General features: G+C 32.1%; 3 protein-coding genes across 3 annotated transcripts; 1 reads left to right on the top strand and 2 right to left on the bottom strand.

Annotated features, from left to right (window-relative positions):
* Positions 1–2,221: 2,221 nt before the first annotated feature.
* On the top strand, positions 2,222–6,103 carry PHYBLDRAFT_140839 (hypothetical protein; the record flags this gene model as incomplete). Its single annotated transcript, XM_018430465.1, has 7 exons — positions 2,222–2,227; positions 2,292–2,465; positions 2,523–2,582; positions 2,821–2,895; positions 3,101–3,114; positions 3,242–3,556; positions 5,998–6,103. The coding sequence occupies 7 exons, from the start codon at positions 2,222–2,224 to the stop codon at positions 6,101–6,103; spliced, it is 750 nt and encodes a 249-aa protein (XP_018296822.1).
* Positions 6,104–6,600: 497 nt separating this feature from the next.
* Positions 6,601–7,665, bottom strand: PHYBLDRAFT_185349 (hypothetical protein). The gene is made up of 2 exons (XM_018439062.1): positions 7,254–7,665; positions 6,601–6,987 (listed from the first exon to the last, which is right to left on the bottom strand). The coding sequence occupies exons 1-2, from the start codon at positions 7,638–7,640 to the stop codon at positions 6,703–6,705; spliced, it is 672 nt and encodes a 223-aa protein (XP_018296821.1). The 5' UTR covers positions 7,641–7,665; the 3' UTR covers positions 6,601–6,702.
* A 3,509-nt stretch (positions 7,666–11,174) lies between these two features.
* PHYBLDRAFT_157649 (hypothetical protein) lies at positions 11,175–12,782 on the bottom strand. Its single transcript, XM_018433658.1, has 6 exons — positions 12,608–12,782; positions 12,459–12,523; positions 12,298–12,378; positions 12,116–12,232; positions 11,918–12,041; positions 11,175–11,842 (listed from the first exon to the last, which is right to left on the bottom strand). Exons 1-6 carry the CDS (start codon positions 12,747–12,749, stop codon positions 11,415–11,417), a joined length of 957 nt encoding a protein of 318 aa, XP_018296820.1. The 5' UTR covers positions 12,750–12,782; the 3' UTR covers positions 11,175–11,414.
* Between the last annotated feature and the right edge of the window lie 1,736 nt (positions 12,783–14,518).

Raw genomic sequence — 14,518 nt, 5'->3', positions numbered from 1 at the left:
TCTACACACACAAAATATTTTTATAATATTTTTATTTTTTTGACACCCCCCAAAAAAAAATTAAATAAATTATAATTATAATTATAATTATAATTATAATAATATATTTTGTTTCAAACTTGACATTCTTAATAATATATAATATAATCTATTTATTTATTTACTTATTGTCAATTCCAAATAGGTCCTCAAGTCACCTGACACCCTTATTTTTTATTTCCATCAAAGTCCTATGAACATTGACAAGTGCCGGGAACCACATGGCATAAACATTCTACACATATACCACGCCCTGGTCATCTATATATAGTAAGTAGTACTACACGCACCACACACACCACGCACACCACACACACCACATACATACATACACAACCTACATTTTATATAAATTTTGCAAAAGTTGTATCTTTTCTTTGTTCCTACTTTCCTGTTTATCTTTTTTTTTTGTAATTTTCTTACAGCTAAATACAAATTCTGTTTTGCAGAAATACAAATATGTAAATATTTATTATTAAACTATCCAATAGGAATCGTCCTAGCTATCTATTTCTTTTCTTTCTTTTATGTACTTTACATCTACCTTACCACGTGGATATATAAATAAATATATATTATTCTTAAAGATTTGTATCAACCGATATTTCATTACTTCATTACTTCACTACACACACTACATCACAACACTTTTTATATATTAGGTGAATGTTCCATATAGAGATACTTTGTGTATCGATAGAGAAATAACGTGGTTTTCAGTTTATATCTTTAACCAATTTGTGCAAGTAAATAAGTATATTTTTGTATGTATGTATATCTATACGCTCTAATGAGTAAATAATTGGATAATTGGATAAATTTTATACATCTTTTTTTTATCAAACAATACAAAAAATCGGATGCCATTCTTTCCTCCCTTCTTTTCTTCTTTTAATATAAAAAATGTCTTAATATTTCTTCTGCTGTTACTGCTGTTATTATTGCTTGTCTTTACCCAATCACATACATTTGCCTATCCACGCCCTGGTTGTTGAAACATGTTAGAAGTATAAAAAGATCGAAGATCATGATAATTAATGATAAAATAGACAAAAACATAGTCACAACCGCTCACACATGCACAGCGCACATACTTACCACACACCACCCTCACATTACCACACTAAACTAGTGCACACAATTTTTTTTTAAAAAAAAAATCACAATATTTTGTACAAAATCATAAACACTTTTCTTTGTTCTTTTTTGATTTATTTTATTTCAATTGTATTATATTCTTCTTGTCTCTGTCTTTCACTCATTTTCAATGTCGTCATTCGAAACGGAATCCTCGACTATACTAGGCTTGTCAGCAATAGTATCAAGGGTACAAAAAATAAAATAAATAAATGCTCAGGTCATTCAACATCTAATTCTAATTCTAATTCTAATTCTAATTCATTTCGAATCATTCTCTATAGGCATCTCTTGTTATTTCTTCAATACACCTATACCCTCAAATATTGCTCAACAAAAGAAATTCAAGGTTCGATTATTCAATACAGATCTGTCTATTTGTCTATCAAATTTCATCTGTATACTAATCAAAATACTTTTCCGTTATCTAGCGTAAGAGGACTCTCGATTGACTATCTATACCTAAATATTATTGCCTGTGGATTCTATTCAGTAAGCAGATATTCAAATAAACGAAAAAGATACATAATCACAATCAAAAATAATAAATTTCCTTTATTCATTTATTCATTTTAGGCATTTGCAATCATATTCACGACGTGTGAATCTACCAGAAATGAATGTAAGAAATCCGAGATTTTAATTATTGCGGACCGCTTTATTAGTTTACATTATTGTCGTGTGGCGAAGTCTAATTTCACTTGATGGACTTGTCTCTAAAATATATTATGTGATCTAGACCTACAAAAATATGGATCTCTAAATGAATACATTCACCCAAGCGAAGCCATTCTTGCTATTCATGCATTCTGTCTATCGGCCTTTCTATTATTCCAAACCACTATTTATGAAGCAAGTCATCAATACTATCATCTACGCACCTATACACCTATACTTACACTTATCAGCACATAAACATATGAAACAATCAATCAAACAAAAGCAATTGATCTCTGATTATAATCATTTGCTTGTTTGTCTATAGCTCTATAGCTCTATATATCTATAGGTGTATAGGTGTATAGGTGTATGATTCTTATTTAACATGGAGGTTAATGTTGACATTAATACTAATATTTGATCCATATGTGTTATACGATTGTTAAATTAATTAGAAAAGTGTCAAACAAAAACTCTCTTCTGCATCCGCTGCCGTCATCTGGGCAATCTTGATGGGCGCGGTTCTCATAGTTCTTTCGGTGCGGTATGGTAACACCACCTGGGCTGATGTAGTGTACTACTTTGACGGAGTCGGTTACTTTGCAGCCATGATCAAATACTTACCACTAGTAAGTAAATAACGGTAATATTCTCGCTCACTCCTTTATTCACTTACCTGGCTGTAGGTCAAAGTCAATTCCAAGCGTAAATCTACCATCGGTTGGAGTATTCAATCAATCATACTGGTAAAGTATATCAGCTATATATATATATGTATTATATCTATATGGATATATGAATATATATGTATACACCCTTTGCTGCTTTTTATAAAAACTAAAACAAATCAAGGTTACACTATATCCTCCATGAGGCTCGTTTTGTACAATTCTCTTGTATTCATTTATAATATTGATTAGTATTAGCATTTTTTTCTTCTATTTATGTCTTACATGTACATACTCTTTCTTTGTCTGTTTATAGGACCTCTTGAGCGGACTCTTGCTCGGTCTTCAATCTATTCTTGACAGTACAAGCCAGCCATCAGATATTATAATGGTAAGCAGAGATATATATATATATATATATATATATATATATTTATACATACATACATATTGTATCTCTCTCTGTGTGTGTATGTGTGTATGTGTGTATGTATGTATGTATGTATGTGTTTGACAGTGTAACGTTTGGGGTCTGTGCACTCAAACTCCAAATACAAAATTTTGTTGTATCTCCTTCCATATTTTACATGTACCAGCATCCTGCCAAGTGGTGAGTAAACCAACCAGAACACTTTTTTTAAACAAATTAAGCAATTTTACTACATTTTACTTTTATATATTTATATATATATATATATTGACCATTATTATTATTATTATTATTGCTGTTGTTGTAGCACCCTGGCCATCGTCATTATCTTGTTTGACCTTGTATTCCTGTATCAGCACTTTGTCCTCTACGCATACAGACGCGACTTTTACTATTATCATCACCAGCGTAAACTGAGTTACTCTAGTGACTACGATTCTCGATATTCCGAACATTTTAGTTTCAATAGTAACAAATCCGATAACCAATATGGAGCAGCAGCAGCAGTAGCAGTATCAGCAGGAAGAGAAGAAGAAGAAGAAGAAGAAATTGTTGATTTCAGACAAGATGAATATAATAACAGTGACAGTAATAGTAATAGCAATCCCCTTGTTACATCAAGGTAGCGTAAGAGTCAAAAGCGTTCAAAACCAATTAACCCAAACCCAACACACACACACACGCGCATACAAAAAATATGAGAAAAGATAAAGGAGAGGGCAAATCCTTTATACAGACTTGCTGGACATCTTATTATCAGTTCTTTAGCCCTCGTTATTATCATTCCCATTCTCATTACTGCTGTTATTATTATAATTGATATTTATTCTTAGTATCTACACTTAGTTCTAGTTATTTTTTTTTATCTTATATTCTTTTTAATAATAATAGTAATAAAATGTTTCAATTCTTGTTACTTAAATAATTATATTTATATTTGTATTTGTATTTATACATGTAATGTTCATTGGATTTGTCTTTGAATGGCTTGGCGCCATACATAATTTATATAAACGTTTCTAATGAAGAGAAACGTGTGTGGGTGTATTATAAGATATTATTATATTAAGAAGAAAAAGACACTAGCAAAAAAAATCAAAATAAAGAGCTATTAGAGATATATAGATCCGGTGTACAAAGCTCCTTGGAACAACCTACAGATATAATAATACACACACAGATATAGATATATATATATATATAAAATTAGTATCATTTTATCCTTCAACCCAGCGATCACTGTGTAGATTCGGTCACACCAACGAACCTTGTCGTACACAACCACACACACACACACACACACACACACGCACTTTGTATATATATTTATATATAAAGGTGTGTGACGCAGTTTCACAATCCTGTACAAGTCATTCTGACACGAAGCTATTTAGCCGTGTATCCCCACACCTTTTCTTTCGGCACTCTTCTCTTCTCCTCTTGTCTCCCCCCAAAAAAATAACACTCATTCATTCATTGACTTGATTCATTCACCTTCGCCGCCCACTTCTCCTAAACCATACACGACCTCTACCACAAACACGAACACAAACACGAACACAAACACAAACTCGAACTCGAACACAAACGCAAACGCAGACACACGTTATACAAGATCCTTGAATTTATGGCCGCAACGGTCATTAGTTCTTCATCATTGGGTAGTTTTGATTCTTATTTATGAGCGCTCAAAAGAGGTGGTTAAGAGAGCCAGTTTGATATATATATTATTTTTACTTTTATTTTTACACACTAATTAATTCAATTACAACAATAGCTAAAAGCATTTCTAGAACTAATTAACATGTTTGAAATCCATATAATTATATAAAAGAATAAAATATTCTACGTGCGCGCACATTAACACACATAGCAAAAAAAAAAACAAACAAACAGTAAAGAATGTAATACTAGTCCTATTTACACTTTATTCCTTTAGACTACATAATTATCAACTGCCTTTTCATATTTTATAGATTTTTTTCTTTTAAAAAAAAGATGGACTACAGTAAGATGATCATTATAAAAATTATTGTTACTACTATCTTACTGACAGCTTCATTATATATATATATTTAATTGGGTATAGGAATGAATGAATGAATATAATTATAGCCAAACGGCTTGAGCGCTTCTTTTGGAATCTAATATTTTATGCCCGTGAACAGAATACAATTGAAGGATTTCGCTGTTATTTTTTTTTTTATTAAATATATAATAATATATCATAATCTATTAGTTGCCGTATTGTACGCGCTCTGAAATGAAGCGCTTTGGCGGAAGAACCACGCTACATCACAAGTGTAGTACGGACCAGCTCAGATCTCTAAGAAAATAGCAAAAAAAACGTGTTTTAAATTATCATTGTTATTAAGGATAACGACGATTATGGATGATGATGGTTATAATTATAGTGATAGTGATGCTTGAAGTACTATGTAGAATATGCTTTCCTTTCTCTCTTCTCTTTTAGTAATTTACAAAGCGCGCGATCTTTTTTATAATAACAATACATTGATATTTTTTGACAGTTAAAATATCATTAATGATAATTCTACCATTAACATTAACATTAACACTAAAAATAAAGGTAAACATGCAAAAATGACAATACCAGTACAATACAGTACAGTACAGTACAGTATAGTAAGATTCATTAGATATTTTGGGCCAAAGAGAAAGAAGAATAATAATGTATGTATGTATATATAATCGACCTTTCTGGAACATTTCTAGATTTCTAATCAAAACAATAGAATTAATAGTAATGGTAATAGTAATAGTAATAAAAGCTATATATACATATAAAGAGAGTTACAAGTAGTATCGATGCTCCAATCACATCAGAATCGAGTGTGTAGACAAGGTCATCTGATTTTCCGTCTCGGGTCTACTACCATTTCTGGTACAGATTCTGTCAGTTTAAGAAGTTCAAGGAAATACAATCCAAGAAGAAAGAATTAATATTCTTATATACATTCAATCGGTACATACAAATATGTCTCATCGATTATCCTATTCCCCCCAAAATAATAATAATAATAATAATAATATTATCTTTAGATGTCTGGTATTGTACACCAATGCCATCGACATCACCATCACCATCATTATCAATCTTGTCTTTTCCTCAACTCGTGGTCTTGTAGACCGTGTCACAAACCACTAAACAGACCACACACATTACAATACAATACGCTGTTTCTTTTTTGAAACAAAAATAAATAAATAAAAACATAGTGTATATTCTATAGAAGAAAAAATTATCTTACTAATAATTCGTTCACTCACTCATTCATTCATTCATTCATTCATTCATTCATTCATTCATTCATTCATTCATTCACTCACTAATTCACATTCACTCATTCATTCACTCACTCACTCACTCACTCATTAATTCACTAATTCATTCATTTGCTCACTCATTCACTCATTCCTTCATTAACTCACTCATTCATTCACTAAGTTTCATAGTTCTTCGTTTGTGTGTAAAATGTGTGAATTGTATATTCTGGTGACAGTGACAGTGACATTTTCCATCATTCTCTCTTTTCTCTTGCTTGTTTGGTTGATATTTCTTTATACATTTTTTTCTTTCTTTCTTTCTTTTTCTTTTTATAATAAGTGTCTTCTTTTTCTTCTGCTTTTGTATGCGTGTGCGTGTGCGTGTTCGTATGCATATACGTATACGTATATGTGTATTTGTGTATATTTGCGTATGCATGTGCGTTTACGTTAGCGTTTGCGTCTGCTTTTGTTGGAATTTTACTTGTTTCTAGCATAGTACTCGTATGCCAAGGAGTGCATCTCTGGGGGGAATGGCGAAGGAATTTCGGAGCGACCGGGGCGGGAAATTGGTGACCGTAAAAAGACTGTCTGACAGGTGTTGTAGTTGACCTCGAGATATTCAGGTACAAACAAGAATGGCTGAGAAAAGGGCTTGGGTTCAAAGTTCAATTCGGTTCCCTTTTCACCCTTGAGCATCTGAATAGCGTGAGGGTCGACAGTAATCACATCGCCGTCCTTGAGCTTATGCGAAGGGAAAGCCAACTTTTTTGTATGATGTGTATGTGCGTATGCGTATGCGTATGCGTGTGCGTGTGCGTGTGTGTGTGTGTGTATGATGTTGTGTTGTTTGTGTTGTATGCGTATGGGTATACATGAATATACAAATACATTTTTTGTGTTTTACATTTTTTTATAAATTCATTAGTGGATTGGTCCCATTGTAGAATATATTATTCTAGCTACAGTTACATCTGCAACTGCAAATTTTGCTATAATTTTGCTAATTACACGGAATTAATCATCATTACCTTTTTTCCGTTAACCTTAACTTTGCCGTGAACGCACAATTGACGGGCTGCGTAGACAGAGGGACAGAAGTTGGATCGGAAAACAACAAAGTCCAGACGTCTCTCCAACTCGGCAAAAGTCAATACGGCTACAGGGGCGTGGGGAACAGTCTGAGAAGCGACATTGATGGTGGGCAACTTTGCATCAAAGAATTTGCTCTTGAATTGACGTTCGGTAACTTCGTCTCCGTGGTAAGCACGAGTTTCTCTCTTAGCAAGCCATTTCTGCTGGAAAAGAGTTTTGGTGGTAAGGTAGGGAAGTTCCTTTTGGGCAATGTTGAACAAGTTGTATTTGTTCCAGGACATGCGTCCAAGTTTTCGTGACAAGGAGTAAATGGGCTTTCTCATGATGACTGGACTGATTTGACTACTTTCAAACCAAGAATAATTCTTACAAAAAAAAAGAAAGTATGTATGTGTGTGCCCCTTTGGTTTTCTATCTTTCTTTCTATTTTTTTTTTGACTTGTTTTTTTATTTTTTGTTTTTATTTTTGACGTCCCGGCTTTAATGGGGTAGTGTTGTTTTGTGAATTGGAAATCACCGTCTTTTAGCAGTCATACCCTGGCCAAGACAGCAGCCTTTGGCTGTAGTGTAATATATATTTCAAGTGTGAACCAAAAAAAAAAGATAAAAAAAAATTGTGTTGTTTACACCAACCCTAATATTGAGCTAAAATTTGCTTAGAAATAAGTGGGAGATTTTAACTTTAATATACATATATATGATTGCATATGTAAATGTATGTATATTACAATTTAATTGTGTATAATAAGTTCAAGCGGTATGTTCACTTGATTTGAATATTGATTTGAGTAACCAGCTTGTAAACGCGTATCTTCAATAATAACTTTTGACATCTTGTACATACATGCATACATGCATACATGTATAAATTTATATTTATATGTAGATATGTGCATTGGTGTGTATATAATTTTATATTACTTTCTCTTATAAGAAATAATAGAAAACACATGTATTCTTCTTTGTTAATAAAAATTAGGTAGGATAGGCATTTTTCTTTTATTTATATTTATATCTCATTTAAAGGTCTTTTTTGTGTGTGATTTTTCTTCTTCTTTTTTATAAGATGAAATAAAAATGGTCAGATATATGTATGTGTAAAAAAAGGGCGATTTTAATAGGTTTCTTTTCTTTCTTTCACAAACACACCCCTGGACGCGCATTCTTTTTCCCGTAGTGAGCTAGTTTCGACTTTATATCTTTTAAACAAATGCGTATTTCTTGTGTTTGATTTTTGGAAGCATTTAATAGTAATTCTGGCACTGGTACTGGCGCTGGTACAAACACAAGTACAAACACAAGTACAAGCACAAGTACAACAGTTACAGATTTATTTATTTTAAAGTTAATTATAAAAAATGAAAATAAAAATAAAAATAAAAAACCATGACAACATTTAGTGGGATCTTATCTTGATCTTTCTACATCTTTAGGATATAATTAACTATGACAGTGCTGGTAACTATGGTGACTATGGTAACTATGGTGATGATATTTATTATCTCTATGATACGAAAATAGAAAAAGTTGCCTTAATGGGAGTTTACCTATAATCTTTCATTCTTTCATTCATTCTTTCATTTTTTTTTCAAAGCCTCGGTGATTCACCCAACCCTATCTATTGTGTTTCATCTATATTTATAATAATCGGTTTTTATTACACCGGCGTTTATCCTACAAAATAGAAAGGAATAACGAAACCGTAACCGTAATAATAATGATAGTAATAGCAAAAGGGGTGTTTTCCTTCTATCTATCTATACCTCTATCTCTTTTTAGTTATCAGCTTTATCCGTTAAAAACATCGGCTCATATAAAGATATGGATACAGAGATAAATAGAAAAGAAAAGGTTTCTTTTTATTATTTTTGTTATTATTATTTAAGGAAATTTGAGTCAAGAACATACACAGAGAGATTATTTTTCTTTATTCATCAATTCCACAATTGATATATTTGGATATCCAGATCGAAGCACCAAGATCTTTCTTTATATATATATATATATATCTCAAAGATAACACTTGTACTAATTTTGATAATGATAAAATTGACCCCACAAAAATTAAGAGATTGTATGTCCACAAAAATCCCTCGCATTTCTTTATTTCATCTTTGGTGTAAAGCCGGATACTTCATTCGTGAGAAAAATATGTATATATCAGGTATGTATACAAAGCAATCTGTTGAAGCCAAAAATCCAATCATTATATCGTAATATCACCACTACTACTAGCATTACCACCATTATTATTACCATTAACATTACCACTGTTGCTGCCGCAACTGCTCCTGCTACACATACTATTTTTGGGAATCATTAGCAAACTTTGCAAGGAATAAATAAAATATTAGCTGTTCAGAATAAATAAATAATAACCAATCAAAACAGTTTTTAACAACGTCTCAATTACTCTAAATTCTCTTCTTCTTTTAGATGCTGTATTTAGTCTTTAATAGAGCCAATGATTTTCTTTATGTGTACAAGAATCGTTTCATATAATCTTCCTGGGGGACATTAAGACTTATTTGACTATTATTAAAATCAGCAGTATCTGAAAAAAATAATATTATCTAAAGATCATGTTATAAGATTATCAAAGTTAGTCAAAGAACACAGAGCCAAAAAATTAAATAAATAAATAAATAAATATTGTCCTGCTGATTTACAAGTAATTATTGGTTAAAGGCAAAGTACCAAGAAAAGGTGAAGTAGAATTGCTGAATAAATTAAAATACCTTGCAGAAATCCCTAAACAATTTATGTATATACTTTGTAGTTTTAATCTTAACATATATTATTATACTTTCATTAATTGTGGGGAAATGCATACATACATATATATTTTAACAATAAATCAAATTTCAATAAGCACATACATTACACAAACATACACACGTATATAGTATGTATTGTGTATTGGACATTAGCCATTGTTGTTGTTTAATATGTACTATTTTGTCAATCGTGATCAGAAAAACAAAGAATCATTGCTCAAAATTGGTTTTTTACGGGCATATTGGATATCTTACAACCAAAAAGACTTTGTTAGAATGAAAGCAAGGAAAACGGAGATTGGGACAATAAATGCCTTTTGATTAATATTAATAGATTCGAGTCGCTTTAACAAACACATTCTAACCCTCTCCCCTTCCCCCCCATTTTATTTATTTGTTATATACAAGAAACACTATAAATATAAGTATAAATAAATATATAAATATTTTGGAAACTTGTATCAAGAAATCCCCCCAACCCCTATTGACTTTAACTCTTAACCTTTAATATATATATATGAATATAGTTTGTATTGATTAATGGTCTATGCTTAAAGCAGAATAAAAATAACAACAAAGAATAAGATCACTAGAAGAAATCAAACTTAAATATAATATGAAAATGGTCATTTTCTTCTCCTAATAAAAAAAAAAGAAAAGAAAAAGAAAACTCTCCCCAATAAAAGAAACATTTCAAAAAATCCAAATTGAACAAGGTAGATTCCATGCTTGTTTTTTTTTAAATTTATTAATAAGTAATTTAAGGTGCAAATAAATAAATAAAAAACCGAATAACTGTTAATTTTACTTAACCTATAATACTGTTCTAACAGAGATGAGTAAGCAATCACCAAGCCGGATGATAGTAGCAAGACTTAATTTTAAAATAAATAAATAAATACGTGTAGATAATGACTAGAAAGCCTCATGAGCATTTATTCAATAGAAAAAGTTCAAATAAAACGGTTTGTTTTATAAGTACTAAACAGTATATCTATTTATCTATTGATATGAAGTAAAATAAATCGTCTCATTAAAAAAGAGATGGATTTACTCTTGTATTTTTCCCTTTTTTTTATTATGATTCTATATTGGTATTTGCCATAAAATCTGCCGCTATATTATTATTGTATTGTATTATATTACATTATATCACATTGCACTATACTATATTATTGTTATTGTTATTTTAAAAAAAATACCTCCAAAATTTAGAAATTCTCTCTGTAGCTCAAACTCTCTCTCTCTCTACACATATACACACACAACAAACGAACGAAAAGGAGAGAGAGAGAGAGAGAGGAATAAATATAGAGAGATTTAACCGCTTATATCCATCTTCATGTACTTTTCCTCTTTCCATAACAATGAATCTTCGCATGGTCTCTTCAAACTGAGTTCTTCCTTGGTCTTCAAATTGTTTTGATTCGATTCAATTCGGTTCCACAGCCATCGAATAAGAAGTGGAATACTGTATCCAGTCTGTATTACCCGGGTCATCTTGTCTTCATCAAATACAAACGTATTCCAGCCTATGGCTTGATTGGTTTGAGTTCCAGATAAAGGATCGTGCTGGTCTAAGCGGACTACAGGACGTGTGGGTGTATCAATTGGAATGCTGATAGCCAATGGAATCAATACAAGTGGTGACAATGGATGAGTAGGTGGTAGAGACAGTGTGAGGTGGAGTGTATGAGGATTGTTGATAGACGTAACTTCAATGTGTAAGCAAGTATCTGCAGAACCTTCTAAAGTAGTAAGCGTATTAAATTAGATTATCCAAACAATAATAGCAATCTACAGATAAAATAAAAAGAACTTACCTTGAAGGATTTCGTCAAGAGACAATGTGTGTTGATTGCTGGTGGGTAAAACTGTATATTTGTGGGATGTTTGATAGAATATGCTTTGAAACAGAGTATTGTACATTTGCTGTTGGCGAAGGCACTATTCCAGAAAAATATTATTAAACATTAAATCCAAAGTGTAGCTATATTATATATATATATATGAATCTTTACCTGAATGATGTTAAATAATTGAACAGGATGATTGAAAGGTATCCGGTCAATAAGTTTTCCAGATGTTTTTTGAGATCCTGCCCATTTGTAGACCTGCTCTTTACTACTATCCACACTCTACTCAACACAAACGTAAACATAACATTCAATTATCTGTATAAGTACAATATCTATCTACTTACCAGTCTCAGTTTTCCATTGGTCTTGAATATACTTTCTTGCTCTGTACTGGATTGATCTGTTGTCTTTTTGATGTCAGTAACCTACACAAATCAATACATGCATTAAAACATCGAACAAAGTAAATCTAAAGCTAATTAAAACTATTAGTTGATATATTTACTAGTAGTTCTTCTAATGAGAGTGCATCAGAGCTTGGGTTTGTGGTAGTAGTCTGGATTTTCGAATCTATTGCCAAAAATAAAATAAAAAAAATTATGAGTTATACCAACCAACCAACCAACCATATATATATAAGCTGTTTTTTTGTACCTTCGTTAGAAAATCCGGTGATTTTCATCAGCTTCTGGACAATAAGGTCAGAAGCCGGGACAGGTGGATCAAGAATTGCCACAAATCGTACAGGAATTGAGTGGAGTCCAGGAAGGGTTGACAAAGGCTTTACAAATCTCATTGCGCCAATAAATTTGGGGAATTCTGTTTCCTTGACTATCTTGTAATGCATTCTAAACATCCAAAACCAATAAAAATTAAAACCATGTTATTATTATTACCCTTATTTGTAATATTATTATTCTTACCCATTAACGCCTTCCTGAACAGAATCTTCTGTTTCATCAAACCCCAGCAAGTAATTTGTCCTTGAAGGAGGTAAGAACTGTTGCGGGTGAAGAGAGGCTTCAAACGAAATGTCCAGTTTGTGAGATTTGTAAAGCAATTGATTGTTCTGATCTACAGTAAAATTTGTTTTTTTTAGTATAACTAACCACTTGTGCTTGATTGAATATAACAAAAAATTACCTCTGTCTATGCTTTTCTGTACTGATTTCCAGTCGCCACCGAGCACATACTTTTTATCAATCCAGTAAGAAATTGACACACCCGGGTGATCCAAATACAAACTCGGGATACCACGGCCCTCCATTAATACACTTGCCAAATCATCGTCAAGTAGCAGCCTATAATACACGCAAGTATATTTAATTTAATAATACTCAATAATGATGTATTCTACTTACACTTCTTGGCTGTAAATAGCCTTAAGATCAGCTAAGAGCCATTTAGTTATTAGGAAAAAGTCTGTAGGGGCATATTTGACGTTCAAACGGTCCAAGAGGGCCAATGTTCCCAGGTTACGTTTAAATAAACTCAAGCTTTTCAATTGGAGATTCTCTGCCAGCATATTATCCACCTAGACACAAAGAGATCAGTACATACACTTTCGATCAACGCCCCAGAATTTTAAAAACCAAAGAAAAAAAAAACATACTCTTTCATCCTGATCATTCTGGAGTGCCTCTGATACATATGTCACCTTTGCGCGCAATACACTGCCAGTATTATCGATATCGATCTGATATATCTATCATTAGTACTCTTATTCACCTTATTCACCTTATTAAATTGCTACATTACATCCACCACAATTACAGTTCCACCAAGAGTAATTGTTGTCATTGGAATTCCATAAGCAGTCTTTTGCGATGAGTCCACAAATGTCATTAGCCTATTATTATGGTTATTCGCAACCAAGTTCTTTACATTCAACAAAAAACCCCCAGGCACTGTTTCTTTTTTCTTTTGGTGTGCAAGATTCTTACCCAATAGACTGAGCCAGATGCTCAATCTTTTGGATCTTGATTTTCGCCTTTGATTCTTCAGAACTATCCAATGATTCATCCAAATATTCTTGCGTACGTTTCAATGTATCTTTTACTTTCAATACAGTGCTCTCTAAAAGTGCTTGTTCCTAATCCCAACAATAAGTTGATATATATATATATGCTTTCTTTCATTTTAAGAAAAAAGAAGTATCCTTACTTTTAAATGAGTAAAGTGTTTACGGAATGCAGGGTCTGCTCCTGACCCCATCTTCATGACATCTCCCAATACTTCGGTTTCGAACTGAGAGCAAATGGTGCGAATGGAATTGATGTGATTCGTAAACTCTTGTCGCACTTTGTCGATATTTACTGCTCCAAAGGCGTGAAGTTCTGGAACCGAATCAATTTATATAGAATTTAGCTTTTTAAATCAAGATTGGTTGGAGTAAATTGGTAAAAACCCAAAAGAAAAAGATGAGAAAGAAATAATGGTCTACCATTGCCAGCAGTGACAGGACATGCGGGATCGAGTGAATTAGATTGAGAATTCAAGAGGGCTGGACATTGTCTCTTGAGATTCCGTAAAGTTTCTTGGAGCCTAAACACTGATGTGCTGATT

Source organism: Phycomyces blakesleeanus (assembly GCF_001638985.1).
Source record: "Phycomyces blakesleeanus NRRL 1555(-) unplaced genomic scaffold PHYBLscaffold_3, whole genome shotgun sequence".
NCBI classification, from domain to species: Eukaryota; Fungi; Mucoromycota; class Mucoromycetes; order Mucorales; family Phycomycetaceae; genus Phycomyces; species Phycomyces blakesleeanus.
The sequence above is the reverse complement of the archived record's forward strand: the minus strand, read 5'-3'. Positions and strand labels throughout refer to the sequence as shown.

What these genes read in the sequence shown, in the direction of transcription:
- PHYBLDRAFT_185349 (XM_018439062.1), bottom strand. Translation starts at nt 7,640, where the DNA reads ATGAGAAAGCCCATTTACTCCTTGTCACGAAAACTTGGACGCATGTCC. An exon ending in TTAAGGTTAACGGAAAAAAG is followed by an intron (nt 6,988 to 7,253) that starts GTAATGATGATT and finishes CATACAAAAAAG; the next exon opens with TTGGCTTTCCCTTCGCATAA.
- PHYBLDRAFT_157649 (XM_018433658.1), bottom strand. Translation starts at nt 12,749, where the DNA reads ATGAGATTTGTAAAGCCTTTGTCAACCCTTCCTGGACTCCACTCAATT. An exon ending in CCAATGGAAAACTGAGACTG is followed by an intron (nt 12,233 to 12,297) that starts GTAAGTAGATAG and finishes TGTGTTGAGTAG; the next exon opens with AGTGTGGATAGTAGTAAAGA. An exon ending in TCTTGACGAAATCCTTCAAG is followed by an intron (nt 11,843 to 11,917) that starts GTAAGTTCTTTT and finishes TTACTACTTTAG; the next exon opens with AAGGTTCTGCAGATACTTGC.